This window comes from Marmota flaviventris, chromosome 13 (assembly GCF_047511675.1).
Source record: "Marmota flaviventris isolate mMarFla1 chromosome 13, mMarFla1.hap1, whole genome shotgun sequence".
NCBI classification, from domain to species: domain Eukaryota; kingdom Metazoa; phylum Chordata; class Mammalia; order Rodentia; family Sciuridae; genus Marmota; species Marmota flaviventris.
In genome coordinates this window covers 54,324,433-54,343,101 of record NC_092510.1, presented here as the reverse complement: position 1 = coordinate 54,343,101, position 18,669 = coordinate 54,324,433, and the positions used below count along the sequence as shown (strand labels likewise).

The window sequence follows — 18,669 nt, the reverse complement described above, 5'->3', positions numbered from 1 at the left end:
GTAATTTATCCATGATCATATACTGCCAGACAGGGTTTTATCAGATCTGCAAAGTTCTTTTTTTTTTTAAGACAAGGTTTTATAATATACTTGTCTTTTTTTTTTTTAATTTAAGCATAAATGATGAAAACTTCTTGTGAAACCTAAGACTCCCTGATTGTGGAAGTGCCCCACAAGTACCATTAACTATAAAAGTAAAGAAAAGTATGACAAACATCTGGGAGAGTTTAAAGTTTTGAAGACCACCACATCCACCAGAAGACCCAGGATGGATCTGCACCAAAGCACCACTGTCACACTCCTTGAGAAATGGTGTTCCAACCAATCACCATCTGGCTACAGGAGACATTATAACGTCAGGAAAAAACTGAAGTTAATTCGAATTGTAGGCCTCCTCATGGGCCTGGTGGCCATTAGCACTGTCCCATTTTCAATCAGTGCCTTTTCTGAGACAGACACACAGAGCACAGGGGAAGCCAGTGTTGTCAGTGGCCCAAGGGTAGCACACAGTTACCCTCAAAGAACTCTCTTAGATTTAAATGACAAGATTCAGGATTACACTCCACAGCCACCTCTTTCTCAGGAAGGCACATCTGAGAACAGCACAGACCATGCCCAAGGAGACTACCCGAGAGACATCTTCTCCCTTGAGGATCGGAGAAAAGGCGCCATCATTCTCCACGTCATAGGAATGATCTACATGTTCATAGCCTTAGCCATTGTCTGTGATGAGTTCTTTGTTCCTTCTTTGACCGTCATCACCGAGAAGCTGGGCATCTCCGATGATGTGGCTGGAGCCACCTTTATGGCTGCAGGCGGTTCAGCCCCAGAACTTTTCACTTCTCTCATAGGGGTGTTCATTGCTCACAGCAATGTTGGCATAGGCACGATTGTAGGTTCAGCAGTGTTCAATATCCTCTTCGTTATTGGCATGTGTGCTCTGTTTTCTAGAGAAATCCTAAACCTGACATGGTGGCCGCTCTTTCGGGATGTGTCCTTCTACATCGTTGACTTGATCATGCTGATTATATTTTTTCTGGATAATTTTATCATGTGGTGGGAAAGCTTGCTCCTCTTGACAGCTTATTTTGGCTATGTGGTTTTCATGAAATTCAACGTCCAAGTGGAAACATGGGTGAAGCAAATGATAAATCGCAATAAAGTCGTCAAGGTGACAGCACCAGAGGCCCAAGCAAAGGTTGGTAATGGGATTTATTTAATGTTTTTCTTGACCATAATTATGTCTTTGAGATCTGCAACTTTTTTAATGTGATGGTGTTTGTGGTTGCAGTGGATCGCAGATTGCATTCTGCATTTTTGTGATATCCAGACTACCAGTGGCGTAAGAAAAAATAACTTGGCATTCTTCTAAATGTCTACCAAGTTCCTAAGCTACTTGCTTCACAGCAAAAACACTTGAACATATAGGTTACGTAAGCATCCCATAGCCAGCTCAGCGTTTACTTGTCTTCTATTTTTAGGAAACTAGGCTTAATGATTTTGTGAGCAATTTAATTTTCATAGGAAAGTGTATACATTCCTAACAAATTGTAGGGCTCTTGATTTTTAAATGGACAGGTGATATTCATTAAGAAGCATCTCTTTGAAAATGTTTAGGGCAGAAAGTTTGCTTCATCAAAGTTGTACCTTCAAATCAGCAGCCTGGGGCCCAGCAAGTATAGTCACTAGAGGGGTCATGGCTGTTTTTTTTTTTTTCTTTTTAAATTTTATTTTTATTTTGTAGTGCTGGGGTTAAACCCAGGGCCTGCATGTGCTAGGCAAGCACTCTCCCATTGAGCCCATCCCAAAACCCGTTATTTTTCTTGATCCATAGATAATATTTCAGGTCACTTGATGGGGATCTGATCAGCATTCACCATCCAGAGAGCAAATAGACAGCCCTGCCCTGTGTCTGTATTGCAGTGACCCTTTTTTGTATACCACAAGAAATGTGACTCAACATATTTTTACAGAATTTGAGGAAGTTTTAATGATGACAGTGCCAATCCTACTGCTTAGTTGGAAAGCAGATTGGTAAAGTGCTTAAGAAATTGATTATCAAAAATGTAAAATTAAAAAAAATAATGAATAAGCAGAGTCAATAAAATTTTATGTAGTGTTATAATGAAGCTTTGATTCATTTCCTAACAAAGAATGTCATCTCTGAACATGATTTTAAACAGAAAAACCCAGATTCATACACAGATTCTTTCTTACTAGCATCTGGGAAAATTCCCCTTTATGTACAAAACAGATACTTGCGTAAGAGGTAAGATATTTTTCCAAAAAGAAATTTTTAAAAATATATCATTATTTTAGCTAAATTTATATAATAGTCACTTTTAATGACCATCATTTTTGTAGCAGCTATGAAATGGAAGCAAAGTGCTGGAAATAAAACAAACAAGAATATGTAGGGAGAAATTATAGAAAGAAATAATATGGAAGTTATTTCTGTTTATTACATGCAAAGGAGACATGTTTTGTACTAACATTTTTTTCTAACATCTCAAATATTTAGCAAGATATCTGGCAAATATGCATTCAGATGTGACAACTGAGTACATACACTTTAGGACATAAGATAGGGCCATCCCTGGGGCCTCTTTCCTCTCTCTATCTTAGTAACCAAGAGGAAGATCCCTCAAACCCTCTCCTAAAGCCCATTTAACTGGTTTGCAGAAGTAGTCTGTTTTTTTTTCCAATCAGAGTACTGAACAGCTGTCAAAGAAAGGTATGTACTTTAGAGGCAAGGACATGATTTGGTGTCTTATAAATATCTTGGGCACATCAACAGTAGAAAGTCTTTTTGAGATCTCAGTACTTTTTTTGTTTTATTACACTACAGTGGAATTTCATTAACTTATATTAGCAACATTTGTGAGGAAGAAATTTGCAGAGCAATCCAGTGGTGTATACAGGATTGCAGGATTTTATGTTTTGATTTTAGTAGAAGTGGGAGTGGGGAGCCAGTTTCATGCATTTGGGAAATAACTTTTTAAATAGAGGTTACAGGCTGTATTTAATCAATTCTATGTCATTCTTTAAAGTAGTCCTGGCAAGATCTTTAACTATTCCATTAGGTTGCTGTAGAGTCATTTTTCTGATAATTTACTCAGCAATTCAGACTGACATTCCTTAGCAGTTATACACAATCCATAATTTTCCACTATGCTCAATACTGTTTGTTTTTTAATTTGGAAATTTTGGACATCCCTAATCAAAAAAGAAAGCATGTTATATTCATAACTATTTCTCCTATTTATGCTTCCTCACCACCACCAGATGTGTTCACTATATTATTTCCCTTTCAGCCCCAAGTACTTGTTGTATAGTGTATATGGTGGAGAGACTCTGGAGCTTCAACTCAGGGAGGAAAGGATTTTAAGCCTAGCCATATAATAAGCCCAGAGGCCTTGGAGAAATCATTTGAACTGTCTGAGCCTCAATCTCCTAATATGGAAAATGAGAGTAATAATACCTACTTTATATGTTTGGGGAAACTATTAAATGAAGAGACATTATTGTTAAGTGTTTAACAAAGTCCTTGGCAAATATGGATTGTTCAATAAATATTAGTTCCTTTCCTTTTATGTTCTGTTCTTAAATGAAAATGAATCAGAATCAATTACTTTAGATTTGAGATTATAAATCATTCCTTAAAGATTGAATTTACTGCAACAAATCACTGAGTTAAGCAGGCTGTCATACCCCATAGAGACATAAAATATCTGTCATATTACAATATTCACATGCCCTAGTTTACATGTGGTGAATATATGCAGTTTAAGTATTATTGTAAACTCCCAAGAAATCTCCAAATGACTTTTTTTGGTCCTGAAAGTTTTTTGTAGAATTTTACATGAAATAAGGAGGACATTGACTGGGGTTTAATAATATCTGTACTAATAGACTTGTTTACAGGGTAGTTTATAAATGACTAGGACCCTCTTCTTAAAATCTATTATAGCTAGCTAGGAATAAACTTGCATCTTGCAGGATGTAAAGCAGTTGAATTTCAGGACAGCCAAGCACATTTTGCTGAGTGCCTGGCCTGACTGCTGGGATCCCGTTGATCTGCTACCGTGCAAGGCTGTCATTGGCCTAGAAAGCAGCTGTCCATGGTATTTAACCTTGTAGACTTGGCACTGTAATCTGACAGCAAGTCGGCCAGGTTCTAATAAAGGGAATGATCTAAATAAAGATGCTAAAGCTGGATAGTTGGAGAAGCAGACTCCTTGGCAATTTAGGTGAACCTTTACTCAGTGTGTATGCTTAAAAAGTTGTAAACAGTTTTTGTGGTTTAAATTGTTATTGATATTCTTGAGAAAATCAGAATTAAAACAACCTAAATACTCCTTATATAAGTATTTAATGTATTAAATCATAAATAATGTTATAAATGCCCATGTGCAGCCCAAAGCTGGCTTAAGGTTCAAAATCTTATAAAACTCACCCCCAAGCCTAATTAATTAGTAAAATTAATGTTCAAACTTCAAGGAAGGCAAGATTGTCCTTATGAAAATAAGAGGATATGCTTGTTGATGAATGTGGAAACTAATTTCCTATTCTCAAAAGAAAGAGAATTTAGGCATTAAAATGCTTCACTGACTAGATGCCTATGAATATGATGTTTTTTTACATAGAGTTGCAGCATGGTGGTATTTTTCTTATTTTCTTTTCCTCTACTAACCCATCAGTTACTACATGTGTTTCAGAGGGTAAGTGAAGCATTTTAAGACCCAAAAGAGCCTAGGAGTTTTCAGGACATTAAATTCAAATTGCCTCTGGCTGTTCCCCTTACCGCTGAGGTTTCCTGTGGCAAGAGAGGACCTAAACTTGGTCAGTCCTTCAGGCAAGGGAGAAAAGAAGACACCACATCCTCCCTGTCAACTCTCCTCCCTCCCCTTTTCCTCTCCTCTCCCTACCTTTCCCTTCTACCCTCCCACCCCCAACCCTTGACATACTGAGGTGTGTGTGTGTGTGTGTGTGTGTGTGTGTATGTACAAATTATTTCAAATTTAGCAAAGATGGGATTGTTATATTAAGCTTCTCTCTGGCTACTGGGAACACAAGTACCTTTACAGTGTGAATTCGGCAGGTTTTATTTTTTCATTTTTTAAAAAAATTTCAACCTTCTTTTTAGGTAAATCTCTGGTGAACAGAATATACCTGAACTTTGTTTGAAATGTCAGATTGTCAGTCTCACAATCATTTTCTTAACTAGATTATTTAGTTTGCTGATTGTGATTATTGTTATACTTGGATTCTTTTCTATCACTCTCTTTTTATGCTTTCAGTTTGTTCTTTCTGTTTATTTTTTATAGTTTTCCTTGTCTTTTTTGTTGCTTTTTTTCCCTAAATCTGTTTCTCTCTATAATAGTTTAGAATTTAGACATTATATTCTTTTTAAAGTATTTACATTAGAAAATGTAATATTTATATTTAACTTAACACAGGACAAAATTAGTGTCTTTACATGTTAGCTAAGCAACCTGGTACTCTTAAAGTGTTTTAACTCAACCACCTCTTTTCTCTTATATAAGATTCAAAGTCCGGGATTTATGTTTTACCTTGATGTTTTGTGGTAGTTTTATTGAGGTATAGCTTTAATTTTTTTTTTAAATCCACAAATTAGGCATTGACACTATGTTGTCAATATGTTTAGATTTCCCCACAGTTTTACCAGTTTCCCTCCTCATTGCTTTTTTGTATATCAGATTTTTTCCTAATTTTTCCCTCTATTTCCGATGCATATTCTTTATAAATTCCTTAATCAAGATTCTATTAATAGTAAATGTCCCTAGTTTTTATTTGCTTAGAAATGTATTTTGCTTTTGTTCTTGAAAGGTAGTTTTGATGGGTAAAAAATGATGTTCTCTTCCCATTTTGAAAAAAAACATTTCACTGTGTATGAATTCCATTTTTACTGTTGAAAAGATACTGTCGGGGTGAATTGTGATTCCTGGTAAGACTTTGTTTTCCTTGTTCAGCATTTTCCTTAAGCCATGTCAGGCATGTTTGCCTCATTTCTGGGTCCCCTACTTGTGACTCACTGGGCTTCCTGACTCTGAGGCTTCGTGTCTCTACCCTCTTGTTCTCACTGTGTTACCTTCTTGAATTCCCATTAGGTATTCCTGGGACCATCCTGAATGTTTTTCATTCATTTTCACTGTTCAACCTTTTGCTATCTCTGATCTTCATTCTAGTCATTTCTTTCTGTCTTCCAATTTCCCATTTTCTCTTCAGTTTTGTCTAACCTGCTGAAGTTCATCTATTGATTTTCATCATCATATTTTTTATTTCTACAAATTCTTTGTGGCTCTTTTTCAAAGTGGCCAAATTGATTTTCATTGTTTCTTACTCTCATTTTGCTCTTAATGCCTACTTTCATTCCTCTAAACATATTAAATATACTTATTTTCTATTTCATGTTTGATAATTTCAGTGTCAATACAATCATGGGTCTAGTTTTTTTGTTTTATTGAGTCTTGACTGTGTGGGGGTTGCTTCCTTATATTAAGTGATTTATTTTAAGACTCAATGATTTAATCTGGGACAAATGTTCATTACAACTTTACTTGTGGGAATTTATTGACAGGTTTTTAAGTGCATTCCTTCAGAGGTATTGCTCTTCTGCTAAGGGCCTGGGATTATTACTAACTTGGAACCATTCTAATATAAATGTTTGACTTTTTTCCTACCCAGGTAGTAGGTGAATCAGATCTCAAACCCACACAAATAAGCCTGTGTCTAGAAATTCTTAAGGAAGAGTCCCCCCTGCCAAAACCAAAGTAGGCACATCCCACCAAAATAGGCAAATCCTACCTTTGCTAAGTAGATTTTCCTCCTTATCCACCCATCAAGAGTATGGCCCTCAACATTCCCAGCTTCCAGGGAAAGGATATCTTTGAACTACCTCCCCTCATCAGATCTCATGCTGGTAGCTTCTAATAGCCTATCTCTAGGCCACTGGGAAATGGCAGATACCTGGGAGTCAAAGCAACACAACAGATGCCTCTGGATTTATGCTTACAGTGTGTTCTGGAATTAGGGAATTAGATCCCTAATTCCTCACTAACAAAATTGGGTATTTTAAAAGTATATTAAAACTATAACATCCAACATTTCAGGAAGTAATATATTGAAAAAGGCATCATGTTGCCAAAAATATATGTTTCAGACCATTGATTTATCAAAAGGAACTACATACAACAATGGCACTGACCTGAAAATTTGCTGCTATATGCTCAAAATGATTAACACAGTCTGACCATGGTAGTAACACTCCTCATCAACAAAAATCCTACCAACAGCAAAAATCTTAGTCAAATCAATTCTGAGGCAATTCTAATAAGAAATTTTTTATATGGGGCCACTTTAAATTTTAGATTTGCCTTTTAAATAACATTTTTTTATCCAGATATTAGGGCAATGTATTCATTGCACAAGATTATAAAAACATCAAAACTTTAAAAAGAAAATCTTAAATAGCTTATAATCTCTACATTGCACCATCCAAAAATAACTGTGCACCATCCAAAGACAACTCTTGCATATATTTTCCAGACTTCTCATATACACACATATACACATGTTTATATACATGTATCTATAACTATTTATTTCAATAAATTGAAGGTAGTATTGGATATGCACAATTTTAAAGTTATATAGAATATTTACAATTTTAATACAGTTTTAAAAAATCTTAGCCTGTGATGAACATGTCATATGTCATTAAGAATTCTAGGGGCTGGGAATAGGCTCAAGTAGTAGCATGCTCGCCTGGCATGTGTGAGCTACTGGGTTCGATCTTCAGAACCACATAAAAATAAAATAAAGATATTGTGTCTACCTAAAGCTAAAAAATAAATATTTTAAAAAACGAAGGCTTTAAAAAAATTCTAAAATGTTATATGCTGTTTAGAATTATAATACAGAGAGCCTTTTTTGTGTTGTCATGTATTGTAATATTTTAGTGCCATAAGAAGTGCTACAATAAATTACCTTATACATGAATTTCTGATTTTGTAGAAGCAGAAATTCTAGACTAAAGTTTATGAGCTCTTTTAAGTTTCTGCCACTTTGCTACATACTTGATAGTGTTGAATATTATAATTTTCAATGTTTTCCAGTTTGAAAGGTGAAATGTAGCATTTTAATTAGTTTCAATTTACATTTCTCTGATTAATTTGGGGGTTGAGCTTTGAAACATATGTTTATGACAAATTAAGTCTTTCTTTTATAGATTGCCTGTTTCCTATGTGTCTTTTGTGTCAATTTTAAAGTTCCCTGTGATGACTCATACAAAGATCTCTTACAAATCTATACTGAGACTCACTAACTTTAGTTCTCATCCTTCCCCACATTTCCCACCTAAATAAAACAGTTTTTGTTTTTGTTTTAATTGGTGAATTATTCTGAAGAGAAGGCCTGTAACAAAGGAGTTGGGAGATGCCCCAGGAACTGGGATCTGCTCCCTTGCTATACGACCTTGGGAAATTTTCTACCTCCCGGGATGCCAATATGCTCATCTGGAAAAGGGAGCTTTGACCTACATGACCTAATAGATTAAAAAGATCTAATACATTTGAGATGACCTAATATACTGAGATTTCAGTTTGTCATTTCTATACTCAGAAGCTCTAATTATTAATCTGTGAAATATCCCAACTGGGCCAAAATAGCAATCTAATATATTTACTCTAACAGAAGATCAGAGACTAGCCTTAACTTTTCTTTAATTGGTTTACAGGTAATATTTTCACTAAAATGCTTTAATTAATTAAATTAAAGCATTTTAATTAATTAAAGCATTTTATCAAACTATCATTTTAGCTTAAGCATGCTGTGCGAGATAGCTCTTCCAGACAGATGGGAAAACATTGTGCATGGGGGAATGTCATTTAAAGTTTACTGCAGAACCCTAGACCTTCTCAGCATTTGTGGCTTCTGGCAGTGAAAACCTTCCTTGACGCTGCATGTGTGTCCCTAACCTGCTGGTGATTTTTGGACTCTGCTTGTCTCCCATAAGTCAAGAGCAGAAAGGGATCTGAAAACCAGGCATAGCGCCACACCAGGTACTTATTATGTCCACACTCTGAAAATGATATTATTATCTCTACCTGCAGATCAGGAATCTGAGGATCAGGAAACCAATGATTACCCAAGGCCCAGATTTAGTGGTATTTAAACTGCACTTGAACTTGAATCTGGCTGACTCCAAAAATGCATCTAATTAATTCTATATTAGTGCTTCTCATTGGGCAGTTCAGAGTAAAAACAAAGCAAGCTTTCAAATTAGATTCACTTTTTATATCAAGCTCTCTTTTAGTCAGTGGATTTCAAGTATTTTTGACCGTGATCCACACTAAGAAATATATGTTACACTCTTGGTAGAAGGGAGATGAATAAATAGAGGAGGAGAATCCAGAAGGAGGGAGAAGGAAGGGCATGGGAAGTTCTGAGGAACCATATCTACCAAATTATGCTATGTTCATGTTTGAATATACCTCAATGAATCATATATACATAAATATATATATATGTATATACCATATATAATATGTACATATGTACACAAATATGCATGTATGTAATAAAGTATAATGTATGTACGTTATATATTTATATATATAATATATTTTGTAATGTATAAAATTTTAATGCACTAATTGAAATAATAAAAATAATAATAGAAGGGAGATGAGTAGAGTAAGTTAATCAGGGGAGGAAAAGGGAAGGCACTGAGGAATGAGATTGAGTAAATCATGTTATATGCATTTGTGAATATGGTATAATGAATCTCATTATTATGAATAATTATAATGCACCAATTGAAAAAGAGAAAAATATTTTACATCTCAATCCAAAAGATATATGTACATAGACCTCACTTACATATGTACATATTAGATATACATATAAAAGTAAAATCTAAGTGCAAGGCACTTTAGCTTTCTTACATTTTCCATTAATTAAAAATATTTTAACCTTCTAAAATAATTTTATGACCTTCCAATGGGTCATAATCCTAGTTTTTGAAAGTACATGTTAAGAAATTTCTTTTTTCTCATACTTCCTCTCAGCAGGGCTACTCTACCCAAGCTGTGCTAGAAGTATATTGCTCAAGGGTATCCATCTGATCAAAGGGATGAGTAGGGGCAGAAATGCAGTGTGCTTTGGTATGGGACTGTGGCTACCTAGAGGAAGGGCCACCTTTTCTTATTTAATTAAGGTGCCCTTTGGGCTGATGCTACCCTTGTTTCTTATCTTCAACTTCTTTTTCTAGTTTAGAGTTTCAGAGCCATGAAACCCAAGGGACTTTTAAGTACATGTAATTGGGATTCTTTCAGTTATTTAGAACTGGATCTACGTGTCATTGCAGCTTCCTCCCCAAGCACACAAACTATTTGTGTCCAGTTGGGTAACTCTGGCTCTCTGGCCAATGTAGATGCCTGTGGAGTTCTGAGAGGCTGACATGCATCAAACTTTGTATTGCCATCTTGCTTTGAAATAGGCTGATTGCAGGGTAAGGAGAGTATCGATTGCAGCATGAGTTTGCTGAGCCTCAACATATCCGTGGTTCCCAGTGAGCTTGTCATCAGGTGGAAAATAAACGTGGGTGAAGAGAAAGGTTATGAAATCACAGAGAAGCAGAACCTCAACAAGAAGGCTGAAGCTGCATTTCAATTAGATTGGTTTCCTTTTTATGAAGTGTTGGATTTGTAAACCAAATGATACAGACGTGATTCTAATACTGGTAAAATTGGTGGTTTTGGAAAAGGTCTGGGCATGAGGCCATATTTAATGCTGTGTTCACAGCTTTAAAGGATGCACTCAGAATTGTGCATTGGCAGGGACTAAACCTGGAGAAATGGAGTTTCTTTTATCCAACAAAATGGCTGCATATCGATGGACCAAGCATGTAAACCAGTTTATATCTAAGGTCCCCAGACCTGGTAACTCTGTACTTCTGATAACTCTGTACTTCTCTATGAATGGGAAAGAAACAATTATAGTCATGCCTCTGTATCCATGGAGAATCAGTTCCATTGACCCACAAGGGTACCAAAATCTGAGGATGCTCAGGTCCCCTATATAAAATGGTCTAGTATTGCAAATAACCTATATATCTCCTCCTATATATTTTAAATTTTCTCTAGATTACCTGTATCTAACACAGCATATGCTGCATTGGTAGGCTGTATTGTTTAGAAAATAATAACAAGGAAAAATACTGTATGAATGTATGTATGTTCAATACAGACACAATTTCGTTTTTAATATTTTCACTCCACCGTTGGTTGAATGCATGGGCACAAAGGGCCAACTGTATACTTGTGTGTAATGATGGATTGACAATTCATTACCTAGCCAAGCCCTGAATTTACCTTGATAGGAGGAGTGTTTTTCAACTAAGAATTCTAATTAAAGAAAATAAGTTCCTTTGGAAAGGTAATAAGGCTTCTTTACCAATCTATAGCACCTTCTTGGAAAAGGCCAAATGAGCTAGTGGTGTTCTGCAAGTAGCTTTCTCTTTTACTGCTTGATGGACATGGAACTGGGCAAGCCCACTGCAGGAAGAACTGCAGGCTCATCTTGGGCTCCTCTTCTTCGCACTCACTACCTGTTATCTGTTGCACCAACACTCAAGAAGGCTCATTTGAACTTAGGTTCATTTCTCTCTGCAACTGATAACAATCAAGTTATGTGTTGAACTACTTCTATTATTTTTAGCCTGTGGAGAACACTGACCATTGGTATATTCTAGAAAGCTATTACTTTGTTTTCTGAGAAGAAGTGTGCTGGTTAAGCATTAACACCATGGAATTGTGTGTTATTGATAGAATGGAGCTTCCTAGTTGTGTGATTGTTGACCTATTACTTAACCCTCTTTGGGCTTATATTATTAGCTTATCCCTAAGTTAAGAAAATACTAGAATTTTCTTCATAGGCAAACTGTGAATTTTGAGTTAGATTGAATAGGAAAAATATTTACCAGCACCCCTCCATACCCCCACCACCATCACCATCACCATCCAAGATGTTCTACTTAAGATGTTCTACTCCCAGCCTCTTTTGCTCTGATTTTCTTCCCTCTCTGATCTGGTGTGCTCTCAGTCTTGTCTCTCTCCCCACAATGTTTTTCTCCCAACATTTCAGGCCCTTGCTTTATTTTGCATGCTCCCCATCTCTGCCCCTCCTTTGAAGTCATATGAATATGCAGTTCCCTCAACTAACCCCTGCTAGTCAAACCCTCAATGTTTGGACCTCAACTTGCTCTCCCTTTACTCTTGCACAGGATTAAGAGAGTAGCAGTTTTCCTATCTGTGAAACTGAACCTCTCTCAACCATGAAATTATCTTGAGCCCTCCTATTGCTGCCCTAAAATTGTATTTACTTTTTTTCTTATATATGTCATCAGTATTTAATCTTAGTTATTCACATGTTCATCTCATCATCGCTATACTTTGTGTTGGTTTGCTAGCATCTGTGTTTTCTGTCTCAGATTGAACCTCCCCTTGATTTGGTAACTAACTGGGCCCCTGCAGTAGAGGGTGCTGGGCTCACTGTCATGGGTAGAAGAGCAAAGTGCATTTAATGCTTCAAGAAGTTGATCATGGTAGTGATGAAATGATAAATGTCTGGAGAGATCAGTCATAAAATGTTGTGGCTTATGTATTAAAGTCAAATGCAAATAATAAATTCCTATTTAAAAAGAAAAAAACCAGAAGGGATTAGAAATACTCCAGTGCTCTCAGGTTTTAAATTGGGTGTGAGGGAAGATAAGGGCCTTCAATTCCAAAAGCCAGATTATTCCAGCTGTGGTCCTAAATAGTTTTCCTTGTCTTCTAGCATTATATAGTGTTTCTCTATTAGTTTTTCTATAAGAGCTCTTTTGAGATTTAATTCATTTACTACAACATTCACCTCAGGTATACAGTACAGTGCTTTTTTAGTATATTCAAAATTATATAACTATCACCACTAATTTTAGAACATTTTAATCATCCTTCAAAGAAACCTGATACCCACTAGGAGTCCCTCCCCCATCTTCCCTCTCCCCGTTCCCCAGTAGCCACTAATCTACTTTGTCACTAAAGATTTGTCTATTCTGCGCATGTCATCTAAATAAAACCTCATAATATTTGACTTTTTTGTGTTTGGCTTCTTTTATTTAGCATAAAACTTTTAAGGTTTACTCATGTTATACCTTTTTATAGTCAAATAGTATCCCATTACATGGATATAAACATTTTAATCCATTTATCGGTTGAGGGCCATTTGGATTGTTTATCCTTTTGTATCATTGTAAATAATGTTGCAATGGGTATTTGTTTAAAAGCTCTTGTGTGGATATATATTTTCAATATTCTTTGTTATATACTTAGGAATAGAAATGCTGGGCCATATGCTAACTCCGAGTTTAACATTTTAAGGAACTGCCAAACTGTTTTCTCAAAGTCCCAGCGCCATTTTGCATTCCCACCAATGGTATATGAGAGTTCCAATTTCTCTATATTTTTGCTAACATTTCATATTATCTTTTTTGGCTCCTCTCATCCTTATGGGTATGAAGTGGCACCTCAGTGTGATTTTGATTTGCATTCCCCTGACGGATGAATGATGTCAAGCATCTTTTTATGAGCATTTAGAGAAAAGTCTATTCAAATCCTTTGGCTATTTTTAAATTGGGCTATTTGCTTTAGTGTTGAGTTTTAGAATTCTTTATATATTCTGGTTACCAGTCCCTTATCAGATATATGACTTTCAAATACTTCCTGCCATTCTGTGGGCTTTTAGAAAAGATGCTCTACTGATGGAGCAGCTCCAAGGCTGGGAACCTTTAGGGATCTAAGCTGTTTCATATTACGCTAGAGACATATCTAGATCAACCCTGAAGTTCCCTCCTCCCTGGGAGCTTTGGGGGAAAGTTGGTCATGGGGGAAAAAAATGAACCCCTTGAAGCTAAGGACTGGGGGAGGATCCCAGAGTCACTTGGCATCCAGGACCGCCTGATTATGGAGAGCCCAGAAATGCAAATCTACTTGCACACTGGACCCAGGATGTTGGTCATCTGGTTGCTGTATCACCCTTCTTTGCCCACTTGTTGTTTTCTCTGTCTCATCTAAGAATTTCTTACCATCAAATCTCCCTTCCCTATTTCTTGTCCAGAAGCCCTCTCAATAGAGCAATTGGCTACAGTTCTTCACTCCTCAGTGTGAACTTGGCCTAATTTGCCGTCTGACATTGGTACTTAATTTTATACATCTGGGTCATAGGCCAATCTGTTTGCCTACCTATTCTCTCCAAATACATACAACTCCTCCCATTCCAGGCCCTAGGAACATTTGCATTCATCTTGTACAAAGCTTTGTAAATGTATGGAGCTATATACTGTAAATAATAACAATACTAGTAATGATCTACTCCATCATTGTCTAGTATGAACACTAATCCTGCGAACCTGATTAATGTGCACATTCTGAGGGTAAACAGATGATTACGCTTTTAATGCACAATTGGTTCAAAGCTCTGGTGGTTTCCAAAGGGCCCAGGAAATATCCACTCCATTGCTTCTGGCTTGCATCAGCTGCATAGTAACTGGTGGCCTGGTGGATGGAATTTTGTGGCCCTGATCAAGAGGCTGATTTATTTAAATGGCATTCAGATGAGCTAGACTGCTTTTTTTATGCTTACGAAGAAGGACCATTACAAATCCACTATTTTCTGCTGCCTTTTATTTTAAGTCCAATTAAGTGGATAGCCACAAATAGCTCTGACCTTGAAAGTCTAAGTGAAGGTGAGATGTGAGAACAGGCTTAGGAAACATATGTTTTGATGTGCTAATGCTCTGCAAGTCACACATACTTAAGGAAAATAAATAGAACAAGACAAGATAGTGTTGTGCTGTAGGAGGAAGAATTTAGTGCTTTGGGAAGTAGCACCACATGCTCTACTGGTGGAAAATCATAAACTGGGCTAAAAATTAATCCAGCTGTATCTCCACTTCACTAGTTGGTTCTGGGAGACTAGCCCCAAATAAGGGGTATTGCCAGCAACCTTCAGTCACCTCGGACTAGCACCTCTGCCCCATAACATGACCGAGCCATGCCCCCTTTGTCTCAGTGACCCCAATACATGCTTTTGGCTTTGTATTTTTAGTAAAACAACACCTAGAGTACACACCACCATTTCGGTTCAGTCTCTTAAAAAATGAGGAGCACAGGATGAACCTTCAGTAGTTGAACAGTTTGTTTGCTCTCTTTTTAACCTAATCAGTCCTGAGAAATAAATCCCTGTCTGAGAACTGTACTGATTCATTGAATGGGCAGGTTTTTAGTTTCTATATGTCATATTTTAAGATTATTTTTATATTTTTCCTATTTCATTAAAAGCTAAAAACATTTCATGTGTTATTTATTTATTGATATGTCTCCAGTTTTCTACATCAAGAAATCAGAGTGGATATTTTCCCCTTGCTTAGCAGAACAGTGGGATAATTCATGAAGCAATAGGAGTGAATCTCCAGCTAGGCAATGTTAGACCTAAACTGCAGACACCGAGACAGACCGGGTGCTAAGGGGGGATACTAGGAAATAGGATTAGAATGACTTCAATCACATTTTAGTGTAGGGTTCAAGTAGTCTTTATAGAAAAGGTTGCTCTGATATGAATATGCTTTTTAAAAGGTTGGGTAATGATCTTGAGAAATTAATATATTTGGGTATAATTTCAAGCCCATAAACTTCCATTTCTCTAGTAGTTTCTTATCCAGAATCAAGATCCCAAGCAAAAGAGATTCTTGAAGAGCAAGATTGAAAACATAGATGCTTAACCACTGAGCCACATCCCAGACCATATTTTAAAATTTTTATATTGATACAGGGTCTTAGTGAGTTTCTTAGGTCCTTGCTAATTTGATGAGACTGGCTTTGAACTTGCAATCCTCCTGCCTCAGTCTCCTGAGCCGCTGGGATTACAGGCTTGGGCACCCAACCGCTACATCACTCCTTAGGCCTCTTTGTTAGTGTCTGTTTACTTTCATCATATCCAGAATTCAAACAAGTTAGTTTGCTTGGCTTTCTAGCCAATAAGGAATCTTAAGTAGTAAATGCAGTTTGTATGGGGTGGGAATTGGAAGGGTATTGAGACAAGTAGACTTCTTCATGCACATTGAGAGCCAGGCCTGCTACTGAACTCTTCAGTTTCTTCAAACAGACTTTAAAAGCCCCCTGTTCTGAGCAGTCCAATTAGACACACCCACAAGTGTAGACAGACATGTAAGTGCAGGACATGACGGGCATCTAGCATCTTTGTGCAAAGAGAAAGGAACCCTCTCCTCTGGATAAGCAGATGCAGTGTCCACAGTGGCTCACAGCTTAGAGTGTAGAACATGAGGTTTGCGCCATCCTTAACCATGTACCCATGGGCCTCACATATGCCACAGCTATGCTGTCCCCATCAGTAGGACAGCCCATGGAAACAAGAATCAGAAGAACTTTAACAATACACAGGAATATATCTGTCTGGGGTCAGAAAGTATAAAATCGAGTCATAGTACTTTATTTTCTCACGGTACCTGTGGCATGAGGGTGATATATAGTCATTAATGCTGGTAATACCCACAGAAACTTTGAGAAAATCTGAATCATGTTCAATGTGGCCTGTATTAGAGACAGTTAAGCTGTTGAGACAGCCCATAATGTTAAGGGCAGCAGCAGAGAGACTCTCTTATTCAGAGACAGGTGCCATCATCTAGGGACTGATGATGGTGGCCTGGCCAGGGTGGTGCCAACAGAGGCAAAGAGAAGTGGTCAGATTCTGGACATATCTTGAAAGTAGAGTTAACAGCATCTACCAGTGGATTAGATGTGTTAGGTATAGAGGGCAACAAAAAGACAGAAATCAGGATGACACTAAGTTTTTTGGGCCATGTAACAAGACAAATGGAATTGTTGTTAACTGAGATGGAGAAGACTCCAGGACAAGTAGGTTTCCAGTGGAAGATAAGCTTGTTTAATTTTGGCTTTAAGTTGGAGATCTCAATGGTTAAATATTTAAATGGAGATGCAGTGTAGGAATATCCTGAATTCAAACCAAAATGACTCAGGAGTAACCTTAAAGGAAAACTGAAAAATGATTGCAATGATTCAATAAAAATATAATCGTCTCCATTGTACTCTGTTATGGAAATACAGTGTGACACCGTGGCTGGAACTATAGCAAGAGTCAGACTTGGCCACGTCAGCTCATGGGTAGAGGAAACCCTGGCTGAGCAAATGCTCCTTTCTCCTCAGTGAGGTCATCCTTGCTGTGGGTAAGAATCTGTCGAGCTATTTTAGCAAAGTCACACTTCTTAAGTCCATTAAAATGCCATCATTTGGCTCCCCATTTTTTCATCCAGAATAAAAATTTTAAAAAAAAAATCTCAACGTGCTGGTCAGACCTGTCAACTTGACAGTTTAATTTCTTGTTGTAAATTAATAGATTGTCATCCTGATTATTATAATATTGCTTCCCACGTACTTGCCTACAGACATATAAGACACTGATATTAGTTTTCCATTCAGTTTTAGAGATGTAGCTATTATTGTGTTTTAATGGGTCCTAATTGGATTTGTATTAATATATAGCAGTCATAATGAGCTTGGTTAATAGAAGTCCATCTCTAAGAGAATCTCTTTCCAGTGAGCCACAGCACAGGCTTTTGATCCCACTGGGCTGAGAGCCAGGCTTCTGACCATGGCAAAGTCACCAAGTTGCCTGCTACCTGCCTTCAGTGCTCTATGTGACCATATTTAACCTTCAGACTTGAGTATCCAAACTGTACACAATGATCTGTTTTTGTGTCTGTGAGTTCTTGATGTGCAGTGAGCATTTTTTAGTCTGATTTTACCTCCTAATGCCCAACTGAGTGCCAGACACATACATAGTTGATATATAATAAATATTTGATGAAGGAATCCATAAACAAATGGATGTGTCCTTTTGCAGAGGAGTTAAAAAAAACTGTAGAAACAAAGAGGAAAATGAAACAATTCCAAAGGGACTCCAAAAAGAGGTGAACAATAGGCTTAAATATTCTATGATGATTCTTGAAAAATACTCAAAGCTTAGCTATTGGCATTCTAACATTTTGGGATAGTTTTTTTATACATTGGTATCATTGATGCATGAGTTTTTAATTGCAGCTCTAACATATCACTACTAACCTTGAAGCTTATAACAACATCCATTTATTTTTTTTACAGTTTCCATAGGTAAGAAGTTCAGGCACTGCATGGCTCAGCATGGTGTGTGCTTGGATAATCATGTTATATGACAACTAATTCAGCCTTGGAAGGCTCTAAAGATTATCTTAGAGTTCCAGATTATTCTGCAACTAAAACCCCACATTTTATCTGGTCCTGTTTCTGGGTAGATTCTTAAGAAAGGAATCTTAAGTCTGTTCACTTCGCTCAGGAAAAGATCACATTTCTGTAGTCCTTCTAGTAAATGCACAAATTCAGGGAAGATTATAGGAGGTAAGGGTGTGTGTGTGTGTGGAATCTGTGATATATAAAACTAGAGCTTGGAATCCATGTTCCAGGCTTCTACTGTAGCTTCTTAAAAACAGAAATGTCTACTTGAAAATTATGGAGTCATTTCATTCAATTTTCC

General features: G+C 36.9%; 1 protein-coding gene across 1 annotated transcript in view; it reads left to right on the top strand.

Annotated features, from left to right (window-relative positions):
• The first annotated feature begins 268 nt into the window (after nucleotides 1–268).
• The window catches only part of Slc24a2 (solute carrier family 24 member 2), a 208,259-nt gene continuing 189,858 nt past the window's right edge, over nucleotides 269–18,669 (top strand). The window contains exon 1 of the mRNA XM_071600394.1: nucleotides 269–1,198. Coding sequence (XP_071456495.1) covers nucleotides 269–1,198 — 930 coding nt within the window. The remainder of the gene's footprint in view (nucleotides 1,199–18,669) is intronic.